General features: G+C 37.8%; 2 protein-coding genes across 2 annotated transcripts; both read right to left on the bottom strand.

The window, feature by feature from the left end:
• Nucleotides 1–5,521: 5,521 nt before the first annotated feature.
• On the bottom strand, nt 5,522–13,914 carry LOC136764540 (sialidase-1). Its single transcript, XM_066718698.1, has 6 exons — nt 13,648–13,914; nt 11,710–11,899; nt 10,942–11,204; nt 9,686–9,868; nt 9,096–9,315; nt 5,522–8,052 (listed from the first exon to the last, which is right to left on the bottom strand). The coding sequence occupies exons 1-6, from the start codon at nt 13,768–13,770 to the stop codon at nt 7,835–7,837; spliced, it is 1,197 nt and encodes a 398-aa protein (XP_066574795.1). The 5' UTR covers nt 13,771–13,914; the 3' UTR covers nt 5,522–7,834.
• A 1,911-nt stretch (nt 13,915–15,825) lies between these two features.
• Nucleotides 15,826–24,929, bottom strand: trim69 (tripartite motif containing 69). Its single transcript, XM_066718692.1, has 6 exons — nt 24,429–24,929; nt 22,825–22,920; nt 20,832–21,065; nt 20,083–20,105; nt 19,540–19,655; nt 15,826–17,436 (listed from the first exon to the last, which is right to left on the bottom strand). The coding sequence occupies exons 1-6, from the start codon at nt 24,876–24,878 to the stop codon at nt 16,892–16,894; spliced, it is 1,464 nt and encodes a 487-aa protein (XP_066574789.1). The 5' UTR covers nt 24,879–24,929; the 3' UTR covers nt 15,826–16,891.
• Between the last annotated feature and the right edge of the window lie 766 nt (nt 24,930–25,695).

The following is a 25,695-nucleotide window of genomic DNA, read 5'->3' on the forward strand; positions in this document are numbered from 1 at the left end:
CAATATCCTTCTTGAAGTGTGGAGCCCAGAACTGCACACAGTATCCAGATGTGGTCTAACTAGCGCATTGTACAGTCTGAACATCACTGCCCTTGTTTAAAATTCTACACTTTTGACAATATACCCTAGCATTCTGTTTGCCTTTTTTATTGCTTGCCCACATTGCTTGGCTGCAGAAAGTGAGGAGTCCACATAGACTCCTAGGTCTTTCTTATGCGTTACTTCATCTAGATCTGTACCTCCCATAGTGTAATTATAGTGGACATTTTTGTTACCTGCATGTATTATCTTGCACTTGTCCACATTGAATTTCATCTGCCAGGTGTCGGCCCACAACTGAATATTATCTAAGTCCCTCTGAATAGCCTGTGCTGCTGAGATTGTATCTACTGAGCCACCTATTTTAGTATCATCTGCAAATTTGACAAGTTTGCTAACTATCCCAGAGTCCAGATCATTAATATAGATTAGAAAAAGCAAAGGCCCTAGTACTGATCCCTGTGGAACTCCACTAACAACCTCACTCCAGTTAGAAGCAACTCCTCTAATCGACACCCTCTGTTTCCTACACATCAACCAGTTCATAATCCATCTACTTACATTACCCTGAATGCCTACAGCCTCCAATTTGAGGATCAGTCTTTGATGTGGAACCTTATCAAAAGCTTTTTGAAAATCTAAGTACAACTTGGTGTACTGTGGGTTGTGTCAGGTAACCAAAGTCACATACAGCTCCAAAGGTTTACTTAAAGCACTTATTTTAAATCAACTAAAATCAACATTCAACACAAAACAAGTCGCAGTGATTGTATTATGCATTGGTCTTATGCTTATATATGTTCGACTGCAAAATAATTGCAGGCCAGTTTGGATTTTACTTCCACACCTGTTTAAACTGTACCTATGCTAACATTAGCTCCAAGATACAGAAACTGCAAACACAAAGAAGCATAGAAAGTTGTATGCTTGTAATAAGAAAGAGAGAAAAACAAATACATCTGAGAACAAAAAAGTGTGTGACATCATGGAAGGAGGGTACATTTCACTATGGCAATGGACTAGACACATTGCAAAGAGCATATACCAAAGATGGACAAAATCAGCTATAAAGTGTTTGGAAAAAGAGAAAAAAAACAAATAAAAGATGGGAAGATGAAATGAGAAGCTGTGTGACAGTGTGACATGGAAAGTAGATATGCCAAAACTAAACTATTAGAAACATTTTGGAAAGCAATAGGCAAATGTTATGGACAGAGTAAAAAAATCAAGTGACTGCAGTTACATCAGATTGAAAGACCACCCATTTTTAACAACAGACAATCAGTATGAAAGACACCTATATCATTATCAAGTTGACTCAAGCTAATAGGTTGGCCCTTATATTCAAGAGAACAAAAACTGAGCATGAATTTGCACTTATTAATAAATCTTGACAGATTTCTGTGCAGTGTTTTACCCAAAAACAGACTGGAATGATCTCATTAGTGGACAAATGGTAATAGAATTGTGAGGCCCGCACCTGTTAAGACAGATGCAGTGAATTAAAATAAAAAACAAATAGGTACAACACCAGTTATTAATGTATTACCAACCAGCAAATTAATGTTTTAACCGTGTTATTATGGAACAGAGCACATTCGGAGTTTCATTTAATTAAGCAACTGTGTATTGGGTCTAAAAAGGAAGTAGTGGGTTTAAATCTTGCAAACAATTCAAACAATGAGAAAAAATAGTGGAACTACACAGTTCCCTGTGAAAGCAGGAGTAGCAGTAGCTGTAACCTTTTTTTTTTTTCTTCTTACAGCTGACTACACCATTTGGGTACCCACAAATTTAATCCCACACATATTTAATTAAAAACAAGTTTATAAAATTAATATATATTAAATATATAATTTATATTACTCGACAAATATTTTCAAACTGTACCTCTAATTTATTCCCATGTGGCTCAGCTATCCTGTAAAATTGCACTTATATAACGTTTCATCATACTCCTTGCTTTTACATTGATAGTTCTCGTGTTGATTATTGTGATTTCCACTATGCCCCCTTCACCTAACTACTTAACTATGACTGCACTTCTTGTCTGCACTTATTAGCTATTACAATCTAGGATGTAGGACTTGTATTTTGTATTTTTGTATAACTGTATATTTTCCTATGCACTCGTGTAATTTTGAATTTGTAACTGTATTATGTTTTGATCTGTACTGTACTATATTACTGTATCATCCTGGATATGGGTGTCTGCTAATAAATAAGTAAATAAATAATAATAGGTCCTTTTACTTGGGGCTTTCAGTATGAGTCTTCTCAATTTAACAAATGCCAGAATGACAGTTTATAGAGCAACGAGTGTATTACAGAAGAATGAATCACAATAATGTTTGGGCCATCCAACAATGTAAAATACATGAGACTGTACAGAGTAGATAGATATACAACTCTAGAAATAACTTTTTCCAGAGCTATATATACACTCACCTAAAGGATTATTAGGAACACCATACTAATACTGTGTTTGACCCCCTTTCGCCTTCAGAACTGCCTTAATTCTACGTGGCATTGATTCAACAAGGTGCTGAAAGCATTCTTTAGAAATGTTGGCCCATATTGATAGGATAGCATCTTGCAGTTGATGGAGATTTGTGGGATGCACATCCAGGGCACTAAGCTCCCGTTCCACCACATCCCAAAGATTATCTATTGGGTTGAGATCTGGTGACTGTGGGGGCCAGTTTAGTACAGTGAACTCATTGTCATGTTCAAGAAACCAATTTGAAATGATTCGACCTTTGTGACATGGTGCATTATCCTGCTGGAAGTAGCCATCAGAGGATGGGTACATGGTGGTCATAAAGGGATGGACATGGTCAGAAACAATGCTCAGGTAGGCCGTGGCATTTAAACGATACCCAATTGGCACTAAGGGGCCTAAAGTGTGCCAAGAAAACATCCCCCACACCATTACACCACCACCACCAGCCTGCACAGTGGTAACAAGGCATGATGGATCCATGTTCTCATTCTGTTTACGCCAAATTCTGACTCTACCATCTGAATGTCTCAACAGAAATCGAGACTCATCAGACCAGGCAACATTTTTCCAGTCTTCAACTGTCCAATTTTGGTGAGCTTGTGCAAATTGTAGCCTCTTTTTCCTATTTGTAGTGGAGATGAGTGGTACCCGGTGGGGTCTTCTGCTGTTGTAGCCCATCCGCCTCAAGGTAGTACGTGTTGTGGCTTCACAAATGCTTTGCTGCATACCTCGGTTGTAACGAGTGGTTATTTCAGTCAAAGTTGCTCTTCTATCAGCTTGAATCAGTCGGCCCATTCTCCTCTGACCTCTAGCATCAACAAGGCATTTTCGCCCACAGGACTGCCGCATACTGGATGTTTTTCCCTTTTCACACCATTCTTTGTAAACCCTAGAAATGGTTGTGCGTGAAAATCACAGTAACTGAGCAGATTGTGAAATACTCAGACCGGCCCGTCTGGCACCAACAACCATGCCACGCTCAAAACTGCTTAAATCACCTTTCTTTCCCATTCAGACATTCAGTTTGGAGTTCAGGAGATTGTCTTGACCAGGACCACACCCCTAAATGCATTGAAGCAACTGCCATGTGATTGGTTGGTTAGATAATTGCATTAATGAGAAATTGAACAGGTGTTCCTAATAATACTTTAGGTGAGTGTATATATATAATTTCAACCACCTGTGTGGAGTGCTGGAGCAGGTCAGTTTTGCTGCTTATGGATAAAAAAAGAATAGAAACATTGAAACAGTACACCGTCCAGCTGCGGATACAACCTTGGTTTTTCGAATCTTTCAATTTGAAAACAGATCCCAAACGTAATGTGGAACATTAACTTTTGACCAGGAAGCAGCTGAAAACAGATACAAAGATGCCAATAGGCTTCTGTGTGCTGTGACCCACTTGGTCTGCCTCCTTGCTCACTGCACACTTCCTCTTTTGCGCCAGTTGGATAGTTCTGCAGTGTGACCTTGAAAAGTTGGGAACGGTTTTCTTCTTTCAGATAACCAGGGTTGCAAAGAACAACCCAACATTATGTTTCAACTAGAAAACAGTTCCTAGAGGGATTATGGGCTACTATGTACTGAAGCTGTCATGAAGCAGGACTAACGGCAAAGACACTTGCAGGAGATGCACACAATGGAAACAGTGGAGCACCAAACCCAGGGGACAATTGCCAGCATCAAGACAGAGCAGGGAGGAACTCAAACCTGCTCAGGCGGCATGGTAGAACTATGTACAGCCAACATAAGGGACGTAGCGGAGCTCATGGCGTCCAGGTTGTTAAAATGCATGAACATGTGCAGTGTAGACCCCGTGAAAAGTTCCTAAGAGACAGCCACACCACATGTGCAATGTGATACCTGTCACTCAGGTACCAGGAGGCCAGGTGCCTTATAGGCCAAGGCAACGGCACGCAAAATCCATTGAGACAGGTGTTGTTGTGACAAGGTCTGTCCCAAGGTACGAGAACCATGGCAGACAAACAACTGGTCAGTCTGCCTCAAATAATGTGTCCAGTCCACAATGCATTGCAAGGCCCGCACAAGGAAAGCAACTGCTAAATCCTCCGCTGAAAATAAGGGAGGAGGATGAAAAGCCACTAATTCCTCCAGCTTATTGACATGAGATGGAAACAGCACCTAAGGTAGAAAAGTAGGGATCGGTCGCAGGGAAGCTGTTGAGCTATCACTTGCAAAATGTAAAAAAAAGTTGCAGAGAGTGTATGCAACATCCCCAGCCAACACAATGGCTAACAAGAAAGCCAGCTTCAAAGGGAGGAGCTTCAACTCCAAATAAGACCTTGGAAAGCATGTCCAGCTTGGTATCAAGTGAGCATATGAGACAATGAGGGGGCAAAGACGCCCCCATCCCCTTTCAGAAATTGTGACACCAGGAAATGAGATCCAGGCAACACACTGTCAATTCAGGTGTGGCAGGCAGATTTTGCTACTAGAGCATGGACACAGACTTCCCTGCATCCATACTGAGGCAGCAGTGTGGAGTAGTGGTAAGGGCTCTGGACTCTGTTGTGGCAAGTATGCAAATATATGTAATATTAGATTTATAGCTTCATATGAAGTCTTAAGGTTTATAATTGAGAGGGTAGCAGTGAGTGATGAAATAGCAAAACATAACTTTTAAGGTGACAAAGATATCCAGCTCCCAGATTGGTGAAGAAAACAGAAGTATGAATTTCCCCTTCAAAGCTGCATGACTCATGCATTCCTTACCCACATCAATGAAAGAGCCTCCTCACCCAATGGCTCACAAAATGAGAAGTGCACTGCACTGAAGCACGTGAGGCTAGGAGTGCAGTTTCAGTGGAGTGGGCAACCAGACAGGAGAAAACAAAACATTTACATAAAGCACTCCCTTAATTGCAAATACTGGAAAACAACCTCACACAGCTGTCTATAGATATATACTGTACATACAGTATATTAAGGCTCAAACCAATGACTATAGAACAATGAAGGTAAATTTAAATAGTTTATTCTGATCAGTTTACAAAATAAAATGTACATGATTTACAATAGTGAAAAATATTTCTGGTGTTTTTTCACACCCACCCTAGGGAGTGAGGGACACAACAGACCCAGTTCAGCTTCTTTCACATGCCCAGATTTCCCCAGACTTCCTTCAAAATTCCTCAGTCATGTTGTACAGATCCCTATTGGAGTCACCATATGAGTTTGAGTGTATTCATGGAAAAGACCACTCTAAAAAGTAGAGGGGATTAACCAGATAAAGAACCTGAAGTAACAAAATCAATGCTGCATTTTCCCTGAGTTGTAAGGAATATCAGCAATGAATAAAAATATGATCAACATGTTCATCCATCAAAACATCTACCAACATACCAACCTGATTAGGTATAACACCTATCAGCACACATTTTAGAACACTGTGTTAAAAATGTAAAGTTGTTTTTTTATTTTTACAAATTATCATCAGCAGCTACTGTAAATGCCCAAGACATTTCCACTTCTAGTGGCTCTATTCCAAGTCATGCCACATTCCACATCTAGTGTCTCTATTCCAAGTTATGCCAGAAAAAATCTCATCTGATCTCATCTTCCCTTCCTGACATAAGGTATGCTTGACTATTTTTAATCTCTTGGAATGCATTGTGCTTTAATCCATCTCTGATGTGTGTCCAGTCATTACTATTTTAATTGTTTACCTTTTCAATGTTTTTTCTCTTCCTGTTATTACAAGCATGCATCATTCAAAGATTCTTTGTGTTGTTTGGAGTGTCAAAAACTCTCTTTTGAGGCAAATGGGAAGATTTCCTTTCAATAGTATTGCATTTACTACAAGTACACTTTTGTTTTCTTCTGTAAGATGTCTGCACTGATTTGTTGGCCAAGACAGATAGAACTGTTTAATTCTTCAAGTATCTACTTCAATCTGAGTCTGGGGGGACTGAAGAACTGCTGCAAACAAGAAATTAGTATATCTTCCAAAAGCTATTAGTGTTAAAACAATGTTGTATTGATTTTTAACTTAGTTTAGTAACTTAATTTAATTTAGACAATTGCAGAGAATTTTGTAAAAATTGAACCGATAAGCATTACACAGCTCAACCTGCACCCCTGGCACCTCCACATTTAAACTGAATAAAAACACTCTACACTACAATCGCCCAGTAGATTGTGTAAATTATTATTATTATTTTTTTTATGAGTCCCAGGAATTCCTGAACTGGAGATTATCAGAAAAATGGACACGCCATAATTCCAGACAAGTAGACAAAGGCCAAGACAGAGAGACAATCATTACATTTACAATTTGCATTTTCCATGTGGAATACAAAATTCATATGGCAAATATTCAAAATCAGTCTTGCTTTTCAACATCTTGCCCAATATTTTGTGCTCATGGTTTTCTTATTGTTTTAAAAATATATATTTTTGAATAATACAATTATAACCTGACCATAAACATAGCCTGGAATTCAATTTTCATGGAAATGTCACATGTATTTAGTCATCACAACTGCATTGATATTCACAATGTATTCTGAATAGCTATTCCATATAAATCAGTCAGTATTCCAATTCCAAGGTTGGAGTTTTCCAAATATATATTCAAGATTCTATTGGAATACTAGCACTTCAGACATTACTTATAATACAATACTATAGTGTGTTGTTAAGACAGGTGCTACAGAAGAGCATTCCTCTTCTATAAGTTCCCTTTTAGATGGTTTAGATCTTTTCTATTCCAATACTGTATTCAGAATACACTGATATGTATCTAAACATTAAGTATTTGGTTTCTAAGACAGTGAGATTCAATGACAAAATCTCTTAAGTAAGAAAAGTCAAATGATGTATGATATTACAACACAAAACCAAACAAACAAAAAAAATGAATGGCCAAAAATAAGTTTCTGATTTTAGCAGAGGCACACAGCCAAAAGACAACTGAAGGCCAAGACTGGGACATCAGGTTTGAATTGGATAAGCCACATAGAAAATTCCATTATTAGGAATTGTATTTTGGAAATAAACAGGAATCTTTAGGTCAGTTGCAGCATTCAGACAGATTGATTTGCAAATTTAAATTTTAAATGCCATGTAAACATACATACTTAATGAATCTTCTGAAACACTTACTGCCAGAGAGAAAGAAACTTGTGCTTGTACACTCACATCCCGATACATGTCATACACACTTCAGACCTTCTCAAAGGGTACTCTTCTTCTACTTCATGAAGGCAGACTGCTAACAACATTGACATAAACAAACTCCCTGCCAAAAAGATATACACACACATTCTCTCTCTACCGTCCTCCATACAGATGAATTTTGGCGAAGGATATGGTCTCATAGGGATCTCGGTGTCCTTTCTCGTACACCATATAGATGTAATTCAGGTCATCGATGCTGTTGCTCAGTGACGTCATCGCAGAGTAGGCACTTGGCCCCGCCCACAACTGCACTGTCTGTGGTTCCCAAGTCGAACCATTAGTAGTGGACCAACGCAAGGTCAAATTGACTCCTGAGAGAGAGAGAACAAGAGGAAACATAATACAGCCACACTGAGTAAATGCTATGTAGCCTTAGTAATGCACAGAGCATAAAAAACAAGAGAAGTACATAAAATCACAACAAAATTCTGAAAACTACAGTGCATTAACACTAAACAATGCCCAAAATGCATAATCTAGGCCTGAGCTGTCTTTGAATAAAGATTAAATTATTATAAGTGTTAGGTAATTAAAGCAATATGTTAAAAATATTTAAGCAAAGTACTGACCCAGGCAGTTACCAACTTTATTTTTCTAAATCAATATATAGAGATTATATATATATATATATATATATATATATATATATATATATATTTTTTTTTTTTTTTTAACACAAAAGTATTGTGCATGTATATTTACTCTGTTAGGCTCCACACATTCAGGAACTATTCTACAAAAACAGAACAATGTTGTATTTGCCCTTTGCCTGGACAGTTTCAATGTGGACTCAGCAATTCTGTGACATTTTCAGGAATGTCAATATTCTTAGCTGTCTGGAGTGAAATGTTGCAAGTAAAACATAACACGCACATGAACTACACAATCCTGCATCCTAACACACTTCCTGACATAAAGCCACACTCCTGGATAGATGCAAAAAATATTATAGTTGCACTATTTTTGTAGCAAGATTGTGTAACCCATGTAGGAATTTCAGCTTTATGCATTGCTCCGGAGAGGCCAGCTGCAGTAGTTCTGTGTAGCTGATTTTATTGAAAAAAATAAAAAAAATCATCCAAGGCCATAGAGAGAACTGAAGACAAAGCAGAAGTCTGTGATAAAGTTTGGGCTACCTCATTGACATTGTGTAGTTGCCCGATAACCAAAGGGAGTAACCTTCTATATGATAGCATAGCAAAACTTTAGACGCATCTTCCCTACTGGCCATCTCCAGAGTGCTTTGTTATTGCTGAATAAAGTATTTTGGTATTATTCAAATTAAATCGGGCCCTCAGTGTTCCATGTCTGCCTGTCTATTGAGGGAGTACATTTCTCCCTATCAGTCTCTTACTGTTATGTGAATCAGCAGGATTGCTGAAGAACAGGACTCCATTCTTGAGCAGGGCCCCGGCTGCCACCACGGGGTCGATCAGGACCTCGTCGAATTGCAGGTTCTCCAGGGGCAGAGTCTCACAGCCATCATCACTGCGCATTACCAGCCGGCAGCGGCAATGATACGTGTTCTGGTTCCGTGCATTAATCACCACTGAGCCATCGGGCATTTCCACTGGCTAGAGAGGGAGAATGAAACACAGGTGGGAGATGTTAATAGAGACTTTATTGCTCTACTGTGCAGGTTGCTGATAATAGCATAATAGGTACAAATGAGGTTACTTGAGCCATCTTACTCTTTGGTTATGTGTAAGAATTGTGGACACTGCACTATGGAACTAGGAAAGAGGAGCACGAGGGACCCTCTGAAAGTCACATTGCCCATGAGATATAATCTGGCTTTGTTACACAGAAGATTTAATATTGGAGGATTCACTCTAAGGAGCACACGTTTAAGTGCACCGCGGCCTGTCTGTTTGAGTCCAGGTGTAGACTCGAATGAGTAGACCTTGAATGACTAAGAAGGAGGCATCTTGGAGAAGGCCTGACCTGGCACTCATCAGGGTTAAAGTCTCCGGCTTTCTTTGGCTGATTATAGGGGATGCTCTTCATGGCACCGCCATTCCTCCAGGTACGACCATTGTCATCGCTGAGCACACAGAAAACCCCATCCCCCTGGATCGTCCCATGACCACACACGACCAACCTGCCCTTAGCTGGGGGAAGGCGCTTCTAGAATGAGTCAAAGAGAGAGATTGCCCATTGAGTTAACTATGTAAATCTGTGCCTGGGACCACTTAGTAAAGTTGAACTCCTACATTGAAATCACAGTGCTGCTGTACCTTCAGATGATCCTTACTGTTTCATTTTCATTACTGTTATTATGATGATGAAATAAAATATTCCATAATAATAATAATAATAATAATCTGTACATTGTGTCATCATCCAGGATATGGCTTTGTTAATGAAAACTGAAAATGTATGGGCACATGTAACTAGCTGAATTGGCCACTTCTATACATTTGTTGTTTGTTATAAAGCTGTGCTAACTAGTCTCCAGAACTAGTGCTCCCATCAATATACCTGCCTCAGCATACTTAATATGATTCTGGTTTTCAGATGCTTATGTCCTAGTCCTGCCACCTACTGGGATTTTTAGGAATTGTGCTGTGGAAGGCAGAATGATTAATATTCAATGTATTTTCCATATTCATTACATTACAGGCTGTGCCATATAAAAAAAATGTAAGTATAATCTGAAAATGTTTTTATTTAATTTATGTCCTTAAATTGACCAAGGATGTTGAGTGTTTATTTACTGTTACATAGCAATTATTTCAGAACAAGTCAATGAACATTTTTGTGCGTTTGTTCCATTAAAAGTGTGTTATTTGTATTTTAAGTGTTCAAATTAGTTTTATTATGAAACAAATATTCACACTAATTACATAATCGGTAATTAAAACCAAACAGATAATGGAATCTTTTCTCAATTACCCATCTATAACAATGTGGAGGAGGCCATTTGACCCATCGTGCACATCGGGCATCTTAAAATACATCTCTTAAAATGATAAATGAATAAAAAATAAAAAACTTGCAATACTGTTTTTCCGAACTGCATTGGCAGCAATGGCACACACTCTTTGAGGCTGCTCTGATCATTTGAGATCATCCACAGTTACAAAACAACTTATCATAAACCAGCTTTATGAGATGAGATCTGTATTGTGTTTGAAAACTCAATACTACGAAGACATTTCTTTAGTATATGATTCTCCCTTTCCAGTTGGTCTTCATACCTGGATGCCATAGCCCGGCCCTGGCATGAACATCTTGGTTCCCAGCTCAGTGGAGAGGTTCCTGGGATGGCTCCAGCTCAGCCCATCATCAGTGCTCTGAGTGATCATGGTGCTGGACACCTGGCATTGGTAGTAGTGAGGGCACAGAGTGTACATGACAAACACAGAGCCTGTTTCCTCATCCACCAGCACCGAGCCCAGATTCAATCCATCAGCCACTCCCCCGTCATCAACGATGAAGGAAGTAGGGCTCCATGTTGCACCTAACAGCGAGAGCGTGAGAGAGACAGACACACTATAGTCTAACCTATTTGTGTATGTGTTTGTTATGTTGACATCATGCTCCTATCCTCCTATCCTATCTTTGAGTTCAGATAGTTAAAACTGAAAGGAGATGAAAGCAGTACAAAAGGAAAGAGTAATACAAACAGTGATACAGGCTCACTTATCGAACATTACAGTGACTTTGATTAATCCGAGAGTGAAATAATGGACTATTAAAATATGACCTATGTGGACAAGGCAAAAAAGTACATGCAAATGTCCTTGGGCCAAAGGGAAATTAGGTTGTAGCACAGATCCACGGACTAAAATCCTTAAACCACTGGAACCACTACACCAAAACCGAGAGAGAGAGAAATTAATAAAACTTGATAAAATGACTTAGCACAGTAGATGAAAAGGTGGGTTGAAACATATTGACTGACTGACTGACTGCTACAGGTCATTTATGGAAAACAAAACCTATACATTGATAAACAGACTGACCTCTGTCCGTCGAACGCCTCATGGCAATGAACTTGGCCCCACTGTCAGAGGCAGAACTCTTCCTTCCCTCAGAGAAAGCGAGCAGGCTGCCCTGTGGGGTGAAGGACACCAGGGGGATCCTATAGGTGTTTACAGCTCCCGCCCCGCCGCTGACCCACAGCAGCTGTTCCTCGTACACCAAGGGGTTGACCTGGAATTATAGAGAGATATATCAAGAAATTCACAGAGATTAAAACAAGAAGATAGACTAAGAGTGAAAGATTTGTTCATTGTGCTGTCCACTTGTTCCTCAATAAACTGCTGATCATCAACATCCCACAACATTTTCAGTAAGTCCAATCCACTGAACTGCTGTGACCCCATTTATCGTTACCTGCTCAGATAAACAAAAATACCAATAATGGAGCATATTATTACCTTGACGTACCATTATTTTTTTTATATTGCATTTTTTGTATAGTTCTTAAAAATGTATTTTTGAACGATCTCAAATTCACCAACAAATACCCTGAAATCACCATTTCGTTTTTCTTGTCAAATATTTTATAATACATACAATAGTATTGTTATGCATTATTTTGTCATCTCAAATTGCATTTAGAGATCAATCAAGATCTCTAAAGAATTCTGAAACATCTGCAAATCATTCAGAGAGACCAACAGATACACTTAAGATTCAAGGGGCATTATGGCTACACAGTGACGGAAGCATAATGAGAGCCCAAGATGGCTGGTGTGTAGATGCAGTTCACAGGTTTGTGTTCAGGCAGTGTTATTGCTATGCAATGACATGAGGAATCCTTGTATGATAGTTCTGAAAGTCATGTGATGGAAGTTTTATAATTAGACCATTTGGATATATGGCTTTACTCTATTGCTGCAGACAAGCATGCTGCCAAGTATTTACCTAGAATGACTACAATTATTAAATGTAAAAAAACACAGGAATATATAGTTTTTTTTCATTCGTAGATAAATGTAAGATTTAAGGGTCATTCCATATTAAATAAACCAATACTGTTGACTGACTGGATTGTTAACTTTGCCTCCTTTCATTTTATAGTGATAATAACCAAGAAATTATTACATCTTATTAAGATTTGCAATTGTTATACTGGGAAGAAACAACATGATATGACATCAAGCTTAAAAGGTTAAGTTAACAAAACAATGAGTTGCTTGCTTAGCCAACGGATAAAGGTCAATTACTGCACCCGGAAAAATACAACACACAAATTCTTATAATTTTAAGTAGCTTACGCTTTATATTTATGGTTGTGCTTTTCTGAGAAATGGCTAGTTGTATTACTGAAAAACATCCTACTCATGAGAACATCAAAATTGGACATTTACATGGTCATAAATTCATCCATGACAGACACACAATGTTTGTTTTGTGAGTGTAATTTTAAAGATTTTATATAGAACTATAATTTCATGCTGCATTGCTATATATATATATATATATATATATATATATATATATATATATATATATATAATGTGTTAAATTAAAAAACTTAAGAATTTTGTTTTTGTATGTGTTGACATTGTCACAGTATAACCTTGTTTCTTAATATCTACATTTCCTGCACGTTTTATTGTTCCTGTTACGGGTTACCACAATGCATAGCGTTATGTAACATGTGAATCCTGTTAAATATGTACACAAGAAATTTAAATGCAACTTTAACAGATTCATGACATTTATTTAAGCAATTATTTGAGCTCTGATCCTCAACCCTGTTTCTGCACAGCAAACATCAAGCAGATGTTACAGGGAAGCATTCACTTTTCAATTTATAACGACTGACGAACAAAACCTTTTTGCTTAATTAAGTGGATTATTTGTTAATTCATTAAATATGTATATCACACACAATAAGAACAGCACTACTATTAATAATACTAATCATAACGAAGGAGTTTTCTTCCTACCTGACCAAAGTTTCCAAACACAGGCAGAGTTAAAAATGTTAAAAACGCGATCATTCGTGCGAAAACGACACGGTCTCTTCTACCGCTGAATCGCAGCGTCTCTATCCGCTCGGAGCTCTCCATTTGGACTGTCTTTCAGGCACTATATTCAACTTCGAGATTACCAGGAAAACAGGAAAACAATTGAATGTCATGTGACTTTATGGCTCTATCATGTGATCGAGAAAAGCCACGGTGAGAAACGTACGCCATTGTGGCTCAGTGCTCCTGCCTCACGGGAGTAGGATGCGAAGTCAAGATGGCGGACACGTGATCCTGTTTCACAAGTCATAAGGCGCCTAGTTTGGTGGCGGAAAAGCCGTATGTAAACACAGCAGGGATCCTTGTGTGACAGATTTGATAGTCATGCGATGAAACTGCGTGAAGTTTTATAATGAGACAATATGTATACTTATAATTATACTGTATTCCTGTATGCTACAGACATAATTACACAAAACGAACACTATTTCACAGAACAGGCTGTGTTGAAAGTAAAATAAATTAACTTTTATTAAGTTAATCATTAAAGCCTTTAACGATTTGATACCACATAATCCCACTATTACACTACACTACCAGTCATCAATGGAGAAGCACTAATCTCCTAAAATAAGCAAGCCTGGACCTGGACTGTATTTGGATTGGAAGATGAGGGTGTTACTGCTTGTAGTTTGAGATTCCACACACATTGGCAGATATGATGACAGTGCATTAGGAAACTCCAACTTTATTATATGATATAGCCATTTAATATATACTTTCACTGAAAAGTAGGGTAGCCTAACTATCAGGTAGAGATCTGACCTATTTATATTTTCACTCTTAAACTGTACTGCCTCATATGTTTTGGCTTTGTCCTGTTTGGTGTAAAAGCTGTATTGAATTAAGTAAATCATTCCTACCTAACAAGGTCTTGTGATTATATTAATTTGTCTTATGCTGCTGTTATAGATATTGGGCATTTTTCACATTTCATCAAAGCACATTTCATGATGTGAATGATGCTTCTGAGTGATTTAGGTTAGTGGCAGTAAAACTCTAAACCCCCCTAAACTATGATATATATATATATATATATATATATATATATATATATATATATATATATATATATATATATATATATATATATTTTACACATAGAGACGGGTGACAAATTAAAGGAAAAACCAACATACAGTGTCTCATTAAGGTGTTGGGCACCACTAGCCTCTAGAACAGCTTCAATGCTCTTGGCACAGATTCTACGAGTCTCTGGACTCTACTGGAGGGATGGAATAACATTCTTCCAAAATATATTCCCTCATTTGGGGTTTTGATGATGGTGGTGGAGAGCGCTGTCTAACATGTCGGTCCAAAATCTCCCATATGTATTCAACTGGGTTGAGATCTGGTGACTGTGAAGACCATAGCATATGATTCACATTATTTTCATACTCATAAAACCATTCAGTGACACCTCGTACCCAGTGGACGGGAGCATTGTCATCCTGGAAGAGACCACTCCCATCATAATAGAAATGTGTCACCACAGGATAAAGGTGATTACTCAGAATAATTTTGTAATGATTTGCAGTGACTCTTCCCTCTATGGTTTTTACACCACTGATCTCTCAAATGTGCATTTGTCTTTGTAATGAGGGGTTTATGCACTGCAACCCTACTATAATATCTCTCTCTGTGTAGTTCTTGCTGACACAAGCCCGTCTCTTGATGACACTCACCAGTCTGAATATGTCTCTCTCTCTCTCTCTCTCTCTCTCTCTCTCTCTCTCTCTCTCTCTCTCTCTCTATATATATATATATATATATATATATATATATATATATAGTGCAGTTACTCCTTGTAACTTGCTGGTTGGAAACTACTGCCCTTTTAGATACTGTTACAGTATTATAATGTTAACAATCCTGAGTATTATGTCTGGTTTGTTGTGGGTGAGGCCTACAAACAAAGAAACACAATGCTTAGGATCAGGAATTTAAGAACCTGCTTGACGTGCAAGTGCCAGAATTATGAACAATAAATGCAATAAAGATAATTTAAAATCAAGATAAAGGAATCAATAACATAATTTACTTAAACTCTGTCACATTAAAACATTTGGTTAGTACATGGCGTTAACCATGCTGACATTACTACACAAGAAATACAATTGTATATAACAAAGTCCGACACAAGATATAACAATGCATATTAAAGCAAGTAAAATTACAAATGTAAGAGAATATAAGGTGTAGAACTGGTAAGTTTGTTGAGAGAATATACAAATAATTAAAGATCTGAGTGCTATATAAGAGCAGGTAAAGTGCAGAACAGTGCAAATTCAGGAAACTTACAGGAGCTTTAAGAATATGGAGAACAGTTGTGAGACATTGGGAGTTGTGAATACTAGTGCCAAATATTCTTATGGAGATCATGGAAAAGATTCATATCAGTAGATGTATTCACTGATGTGTTATACAATCCACATGCTGTTGGAATACATGAGTCACGACTACCATGTAAACTTGAAAAAGTGATATTTCTTATAGGTGTTAGCTCCTATAGATGTGAAACAAATACAAATAAAAATATCAACTCTTGCACAGAAGAGGTTCTTTGTATAACTCAAAAAGTAAATATATGAAGCTACTGTCCTTCTTGGATGAAAAGTTGTGTAGTGAGAGATTGTGTAGATAAAGCATTTACCCCAGCTGATGTCCTCTTCTTTTGTTAATCTATCAAACACCCACAAATTAGGAAAAATAATAGAACATGAGAAACTTAAATGTTACAAGATTCGATAAGAGCAAACCATTTAACCTTTACATTTAAATGATCAGAATTTGTATTGGGCATTTTTTAGGATTGTTCTTTCTTTAATTGATATATGAACTAGGCTATTGACGAATATGTATCAAGCAGAATATCAAACCATCTGACACTATGAAATAGGAAATTTAGAACTTTAAAGTGCAAGTAACAGATATAACAATAATAGTCCACAATTCCTTTTCCAAAATACTATAACCAACAAACATAATCACTCTATATGGATTCTGAACATTAGAAAGTACCCAACTGTCTGACTTTCAGACTGTTTGATTCTTGTAAAACAATGACATGCTTTTTAGCTTCTCTCAGTTGGAGACACAAAGATAACTATGAGGTAACTGAGTACTCCAGACAATGACGATATCAGCAGTTTCCTACTTTTGTTCACAGCTGGGGAAGAAAAACTTTCAGGGGCTCATTCTCATTGGCTTTGTCTAGAAAGCCCAGGTTAAAATAAGGAAAGAGCTGCTCAGTGAATTTATCATTGAAGGTGTACAGGTGACTCATGTCATCAGCATTGTAAAAAGACACCAGCCCTCTCTTGTAGTCCAGGAACACTCCTATCTTGTTGGGCCTTATATCCAGGGACAGTATGGTAGGTGGTGATGTTCCTGCCATGTACTGCACACCATAGGACAACGATAAAGTCCAAAAGCCATTTGCAGGAAAGGCTTTGACCACACCTTTTCTGGACACTGATTCATGGGCAACGCCTAGTGTCCACACTGAAACACTGTGAACTTCTACTTCCCAGTAATGCTTCCCGTTGTTGAAGCCCTGGCAACCGAGCAAGGACAGAGCTGCGTTGAACCTCTCTGGATTGTCTGGCACTGAATTGGGATGACTTTCATACCTGACACAGTTGAGCAAGGGGGACAATCTTAGCCAGGGGTTCGCTGTTTTGGGGTCTAGTGTGATGGGAAATGGAGCTTGAAGACAAAAGAGAACACAAATAAATACTTCTATATGTGTTCATAGGGAACAATGTATCATTGTTTGCTTTGTTCAATGATGGTAAATAATCCAAGATCTGTGTAATTTTATATAGAGAGGCATGACAACAATTATGAAGTGCAGAAAGTGATATACAGTTAGGTCCATAAATATTTGGACAGTGACACAATTGTCATCATTTTAACTCTGTATGCCACCACAATGGATTTTAAAGGAATCAATCAAGATATGCTTTAGGTGTAGACTTTCATCTTTAATTTCGGGGTAGTTACTTCCAAATTGGGTGAACGGTGTAGGAATTACACCCATTTTTATATGTGGTCCCCCCAATTTTAGGGGCTGAAAAGTAATTGGACAAACTAACATAATCATGAATTAAATTATGAGTTTCAATACTTGGCTAGATCAAGAACACCCTCCAGAAGGTAGGCGCATCTGTGTCAAAGTCAACAATCAAGAGAAGACTTCACCAGAGTAAATACAGTGGATTTACCACAAGATGTAAACAGGAAACAGAAAGACCAGATTAGATGCCAAAAAACATCTAAAGAACCCTGTACAGTTCTGGAACAACATCCTAGGCTATGGACAGATAAGACAAAGATCAACTAATGATGGGAAGAGAAGAATATGGAGAAGGGAAGGACCTGCTCATGATCCGAAGCATACCACCTCATCTGTGAAGCATGTTATGGCATGGGCATGTATGGCTGCCAAGGGAACTGGTTCCCTTGTATTTATTGATGATGTGACTGCTGACAAAAGCAGCAGGATGAATTCTGAAGTGTTTAGGGCTATATTATCTGCTCAGATTCAGCCAAATGCTTCAAAACTCATTGGATGGTGCTTCATTGTGCAGATGGACAATTACCCGAATCCAGTTGAGCAGCATTTCATTTGCTGAAGGCAAAACTGAAGGCAAAACACCCCAAGAACAAGCAGGAACTAAAGACAGCTGAGTACAGGCCTGGCAGAGCATCACCAGGGAAGAAACCCAGCATCTGGTGATGTCTATGGGTTCCAGATTTCAGGCAGTCATTGCCTGCAAAGGATTTGCAACCAAGTATTGAAACTCACACTTATAGCACATCTTGATTGTTTCTTTTAAAATCCATTGTGGTTGCGTACAGAGCCAAAATAATGACAATTGTGTCACTGTCCAAATATGTATGCACCTAACTGTATATTATTATATATATTATATAAGTTAAATGTGTACAATCTGACCTGGGACCACTTGCTATTCTTAACTTGTTTTGATTCATAATTATTTTTATTCATATACATCTTTAAAATTTAAGTAGAATATGTTGTCATTCTGAAAGTGTTTTTCCTGCTTTATTCCAATTACATTTCCCCCAAACTTCGGATAATGTGTAGCGTATAATTATGGAATGCTTTCACCATTACAGGTGTATTTCAGTCCCAAGCAGATTTTCCTGGGATCCCGTCTTTTCGTCACGAACATTTCATCACCAGCATGCGTTCATTACCAATCTGCATATTCATCAGCAATATGCATATTCAGTTACAAATTACACACGGTCTGTCTCTTTTGAATTAAATGGAATATTCCTTATAAAACAGACTTTTAGACCAGTAACTGTAGTCAGTTTTTCAAAGTACATATTCAATTCAGTAAATTAATATGGAGGGTAATTTGTGAATAAATAAATAAATAAATAACAAAATAAATACATAAATAAATACATATATTTTGATTTATTTTTTTATTCATCTATTTATTTATTTATTTATTTTGTATTTTGTTTATTTATTTTTAATACAACAATGTTATATATAAGGGAAATAGAGTATTAAAAAAATTAATGAAACCACCCCACACAAGTCCCCTTTGGTTAAAGGAAGAATATTGATGTATTTCAAAAAGAAGCCCCAAAGAGCAGTTTCTTCATACAATAGGATACAGTTAATAAATAGGTCAGATAAAAGGAGCAGATAAGCTGCTAAGGTATTGTTCCTATTATTCAATGCAGTGGAGTTCTGAGAGATTTATTTTGAAGTAAAGTATCTATGTATATACTTTTTTTAATACATTTAATTTAAATTAAACTTACTGATATTAATGATTGCTTTCATGGTCTTCCACACTTTGTAATGAAGAGGGCCGGCAAACCTCCCCTCACACACACCAACACTGACATTCCCTGGCTTCTCAAACTTCAGCTGAGGTCTGTGAAGAAGAAAATAGTATTTTAACAAAAGTAAACTGTAAAGGGTAGGGGAGTTAATTGTGATGCCTAACTTTAAGGTAGAGATCTGACCTATTTATAATTTCACTCCTACATTTTACTGCCTAATATTTTTTGGATTTGTCCAGTTTGATGTAAAAGCTGTATTGGATTAAGTACATTATTCCTACCTAACAAAGGTCTTGTTATTATTGTAAATGTTTGTAACTGTGGTATACATACTTGAATACGTAGGCTAGAAAGGGTAATTGAAAAAGACAGTAGTTTTCAACCAAAGTTCACATCTCTGCAGAGTTCTTATTTATTTTATTGACTTTTTTCACATTTGGAAACCATCAGTTAGCCCGGCTCCCTCTCACAAGAGCTGCCCACTTTGTCCCATTATGAAATCCAATTCAGTTAACTCACCTGTTTAGAATGTTCTTTATATTCTGCAAAAAGGAGCAAAATAAATAAATACATACATACAAAGATACATTTCTTCTGAATTTCTCTTTATGACACTTTTGTTATTGGTAACCCCCTGTATGTGATAAAACAACCAAGAGATTTAAAGTAATTGTATAATATTCAAAATTAAGTATTGGGATGGTCTGAGGTCACTACAAAAGCAATATAGCTATATTCTTTACCATCATAAAGATAAACCACTTTTGTTTTAGCATGACAATGACCTTAAACACAGTTAGACAACAAGTATTTCAATTTTAAAACCATGTCTCCCTGCATTCCTGATTATAATCCCACTGAAATATTTAGGAATTAACTTTTACAGGAGAGACAAATACATTCTGAGTAAATAGAAATACATGCTGATACTCAGTGGAGTGTGCGTGACTGGTGTTTGATCGATAATTCAGTTATAGAAAATGCTGCATTATTCTCTGATTTTCATTCTCATATCATAATGAATTGATGTAAGCATTTAGATAAGCAGTCAAATTATTCCAGGTCTCGGTTAGTAGTTTATTTATAAACTACATCTAAATCAAAGGAATTCAGCCCATTTCCTTTTCCTTATAGCTTTATCTTAACCTATGTCTAGCTCTCTGTGTAGGAGACAAATCAGTGTTCATGAGTGCTGCTTGCTCTCTCACCAAGTCTATATACAGTTAATGCTCGTATATCAGTGTGTCCCCATTGTATCTGAGTAGTACCTTCAGCAATGTGTCAGGTTCCTGCGCTCTCAGCCGCTCCTCTATGTCTCTGAGGGCCCTCTTCAGTCGGGAGATCTCCATGCCGATGACAGCTTTGCGCTCATCCAACTGTATGAGAGCTCTTCTCTCCTCTGTCTTCAGCTTCACCTGCATCATCTTCTCCTCCTGGTACAGAAACTGATGCAGCTCACTGAACTGAGCTTCAATGCGCTCCTTCATATCTGCTGTCTGCTCCTACTCTCCCACAAGATCACAAAAAAAGTTAATTGCAGGCTTATAGTACAGATGTCCTCCACAGTCATTTTCTTCCTGCTAGCGTGAATCTCCCTCTTTTTAATGTTGGTTTCAACTGCCATTAGGCCATTCGTTGTGTAACTTTGCTAAGTCTATAAAGATTAAAGAGCCGTTAAGTGATTTTTGAAATTCAGCTTGTTTTTTAATTAAGCATAAAATGTAAAAGGTAAACCCATGTAGAGATATGAAGGAGGCAGCACATGTCCTCTGAAGCCACTGCTAAGCCATCTGATTCGTTTCCCATTGCAGCCACCCGAGCTATAGCATTGTATAGAAGATAAATGCAAACCTAACCAAAACTGAGCCCACCCAACCCCAGCAGATAATTCATCACCATAACAGTTGGCTATGACATAGCCCAGTATTGGAAAATGCAGCTCCACCTTTATAATGGGGTTACCTTTACCAGTTAAACCACTCAGGAGACCCCTTCTCTTCTGTTTTTATTAAGAACAACATTCATTCAAAACACATTGCCGGACAGGAAAAATACATGAAGTAGACTAAAGTACTTTTTTTTACTTAATATTTAATTCAAAGCTTGAATGCTCTTAATTAAGACTTTTAAGGGTAAGATAATTTACAGTAAATGTCAGCAAAATCTAAGGTGAAAATACTGAAATATATTGATTGTATAAGTATTCACACCACTCAATCAATATTCGGTGGAAGCACCTACAGCAATTACAGCTGTCTTTTTGGGTAAGTCTCTAACAACCTTGCACACTTGGTGCAATTTCTGCCCATTCTTCTTAGCAGATTTGTTCAACATCTTTCAAGTTGCTTGGGCATTGCTTAAGGACAACAGTTTTCAAGTCTTTCCACAGATTCTCCATAGGACTCAAGTCATGACCTTGACTTGGCCACTCAAAGACATTCACTTTCTTATTCTTTAATCACTCCAGTGTAGCTTTGGTGCTTTGGATCACTGTCATGCTGAAAGGTGAATTTTCACCCCAGTTTTAAGTCTTTAGCACTGAAACAGGTTTTCCTTTAGTATGTACTTGTACTTTGCTCTGTCCACTTTTCCTTCAATCTTTCCAAGCTTTCCAGTCCCTGCTTGGCAGAAGCATCCCCTTAACATGATTCTGCCACCATCAGGCTTGAATTTAGGGATATGTTGACTGGGAGATGTGTTGTGCTCTGTTTTGTCTGTGCCAAACATAACGCTTGACATTTAGGCCCAAAAGTTCCAATTTGGTCTCTTTTGACCACAACACCTTTTGTCAACTTTTTGCATGATCACACAGGTTCTTTGGGGGCTTTGACATGGTTTATTTTTAATAATGCCTTCCTTCTTGCCACCCTGCCTTACAGGCCAGTTTTGTGAAGTGTTCTGGATTTTGTTGACTGATTTCTCACATCTCAGCAATTGAACTCTGTAGCTCTGTAGCTCAAGTTGTCATTGTCCTCACAGTGGCATCCCTCATCAGTTTCCTCATTGCCAAGCTGCTTAGTTTGGACAGATGGGCTGATCTAAGCAGTGTCTGGGTGGAACAATGCACCATCCATTTCTAGATGATTGAGTACACAGTGCTCACGGGAATATTCAGATACTGTTTCGGTAAACCTTCTCCTGACCTGTGGTTTTCAATTACTTAATCCCTGACTTGCTTTGAAAGGGAGAGGAGAGATCATGAAAATCCCAAAGGATAGAGGCAGTGTGTGAAAGGAATTGAAAGAAATGCTATAGCATCACCTTCATTATCTGGACCTGTTCCTTTGTCTCCCGTTCACAATCCAGGGCTTGTTTCAATTCCTCCTGCAGAGCAGCCAGAGAGCCTTCCAACACAGTCTGGAAAACATTCACCAACACCATTCAATATGACTTTACCTTATGATGTTTTTGAATAAGTAACTGTAAATCCTTTCACTGACATTTATACTAGTCTTTCATTTTCACTTCAGTCCATTCACAACCTAGTTACTCGTGCTTTTGACTACACTGACAGTATTGCACTATAGTAATACACATCGAATCTACATCAAATTACTTAGCTCAAATAGTAAATTGAGACAAAAAAGCTATTTTAGTATAAATCCAATTCCTCTCTCTACTCTGCTTCATCATCCATACCTTACTTTTAGTGCACTGCTCACTGTTTAAGTGTCCTGTTGTTTGCATTTCATGTGATTTACTGTCACAGTTTTAGGTTTAATTATTAGCTGGAATGTTAAAGGGCAATTCATAGGTTCCAAAAAGTAGAGCTCTTAAAAGAAAATAAACTTTCTCATCAACATAAAATACACATATTATGTATATATGTATGTAGACATTTATTTTGTATAATTTGTAAAAGATGTAGGATTGGTCAATCACCAAATCCTTGTATTATTTGTTGTGCAGTAGGCTAGAGTTCATGAGCTGCAGCTTATTATGGGTTAGTCTTGACCTATTTTGTTTTATGTCTAAATAACAATTTGTGGGTATAGTCAAAAATGAAATGACCCTCTTTACATAGTCTTATTTTATTGTACTTTATTGAAGCTTTTAACCTGACATTATGCAAATTATGGGCAAAGGTTAAAAGGCTGGTTTACATGCATGGAGAACAGTACTTGAGACACTTACATCACAGAATCCGTGGCTGTCATGTGTCAGTTGAATGTAAGTTTGACTAATTATCTCCCATCTAATTAATTTTAATATACAAGTACACTATTAATTTGGAGGTAGGCTATATATCAAAACAGTCCAACCCAGGCAAGTGTTTATTAAGTTATGATTATAACACAATGGAGAGTACTGAATAGTGCACAACCATATATATATGTGTGTGTGTGTGTGTGTGTGTGTGTGTGCACAACAGATCCACAACAATATGGAGATCATAATAACAGAATAAAATACAGCTCTCCATATTACCATTAACATGAAAAACACCATTGCTAACCATGAAACATCCATCAGCAAATTACTTTATCTTGAAACCCACAATAAACTGACCAATTATCTTGAACTTTCATAATGTGATCATTTAAGGATATTATCTGAGTAGCATTGACATGTGAAATGGGTGTGTTTTCCCTATGTTTTAATAATTTTACATGATTTACTTGAGTATTAGGGATTTACCCTTTCCTCCTCTCTGGCCTTTTTTATGCAGCAAACCTAAAAATTCAACAGATTCGCATCATCACTTCACTAGTTAAAAACATTGCATGGAATCTCCCCCATTCTGAGAACATTAAAAATAACACACAGCAGTAATATAGTAGATATTAGTTCTCAAGGCAGTGGATATAACTTAACCTGCTGATTTCAGGGTCAGTCACTCCACAGAGGCCTCAAGTGTCTCTCACCCTGCATTTCTGCATGGCCTCATCCACATAAATCAGTGTATGGTTCTTGTGCTCTTGTGAAAGTCCACACACCAGACATACCAGCTCCTGGTCCTCATCACAGTATAGCTTCAGCTCCTCTTTGTGCCGCTCACACATCTTGAGGGTTTTGAGTTGAGAAAGGGCAGGAGAAGGAACAAGGGCACTGTCACCCTCCTCCCGGGCCTTGCTGTAGTTCTCCACAATGTTAGCTACCATCCTGTTGTGATGGTAGGCATGTTCTGGGAAGATCTCCCTGCACTGGGGGCAAGAGAAATTTCCATGCAAGCTCCTCCAATATCCCGAGATACAGGGAAAACAGAAGGTGTGATCACAGGGCAAAGACACTGGCTGCTTGAACAGGTCCAGACAGATGGAGCAGGTCAGGTCATGGCTCAGTCTGTGAGTTGAGTTCCTTGGAGCACTGGCCATCACCTTTCCTTTTTCTTTTCTTCTTTCTTTATTTCGTTCTCTTTGTCTCCCTTCTGACTCTCTATGGCTGCAATAGCTGAAAGCCCCTCCAATCCCACCTTTCCTGTTTACTGTGAGAACGGAAGGGGCCCCTCAGCTTGCTGATGATATCTAACTCTGTCTGACTGGGACACCCAATCCTGGATTGAGAATGCCGGCTGCAGAATCCTGTTGCTGACCTATGATATTACTGCTGGTATTAATACTTACATTGCCGAGGCACAGTCAGTATTTATAATAATAATATGAATAATATTAATAATAATAATTCCACAGAAAACCTGAGCAAAAATTAAGAAAATGCTTGGTGGAAACCACATGATCCTGTGAAAGAAATAGGTGGTCTGAGGTGCTTGGGTTGAATTCCATCTCATGCCATTTTGTATGGATCCATAACTCCATGCATGTGTTACACCGTTCATGCCACAATATGTAATTCATTTTGTGGCTTAAATAATGAAGGGGTTTCATTTTGTGCATGTGCACCTCACAGTTCCCCTCAGGTGTACTGGCAAGCACCTGCCAAACAGGTAAAAATCTAGATCACCTAATTAGTCATTTCTGTCTGTCACTGCACTCCTGATCTTTTCTCACTGTATAATCACCAGTAATCAACAAAACAAGTATCAATAGTGAAAGACTGTTCCTGTAATTGTTTAAAAGTAAATATATTTGACTAACATGTTAAAAGAAAGTTAAGGCTTAAACTGGTTTTGTTCTCTGTTTACTATATGATATCACTCCTCACGAATCCAGCTTAGACTTCTCCTTTTGATAA

The sequence above is a fragment of the Amia ocellicauda genome, chromosome 12 (assembly GCF_036373705.1).
Source record: "Amia ocellicauda isolate fAmiCal2 chromosome 12, fAmiCal2.hap1, whole genome shotgun sequence".
Classification (NCBI taxonomy): domain Eukaryota; kingdom Metazoa; phylum Chordata; class Actinopteri; order Amiiformes; family Amiidae; genus Amia; species Amia ocellicauda.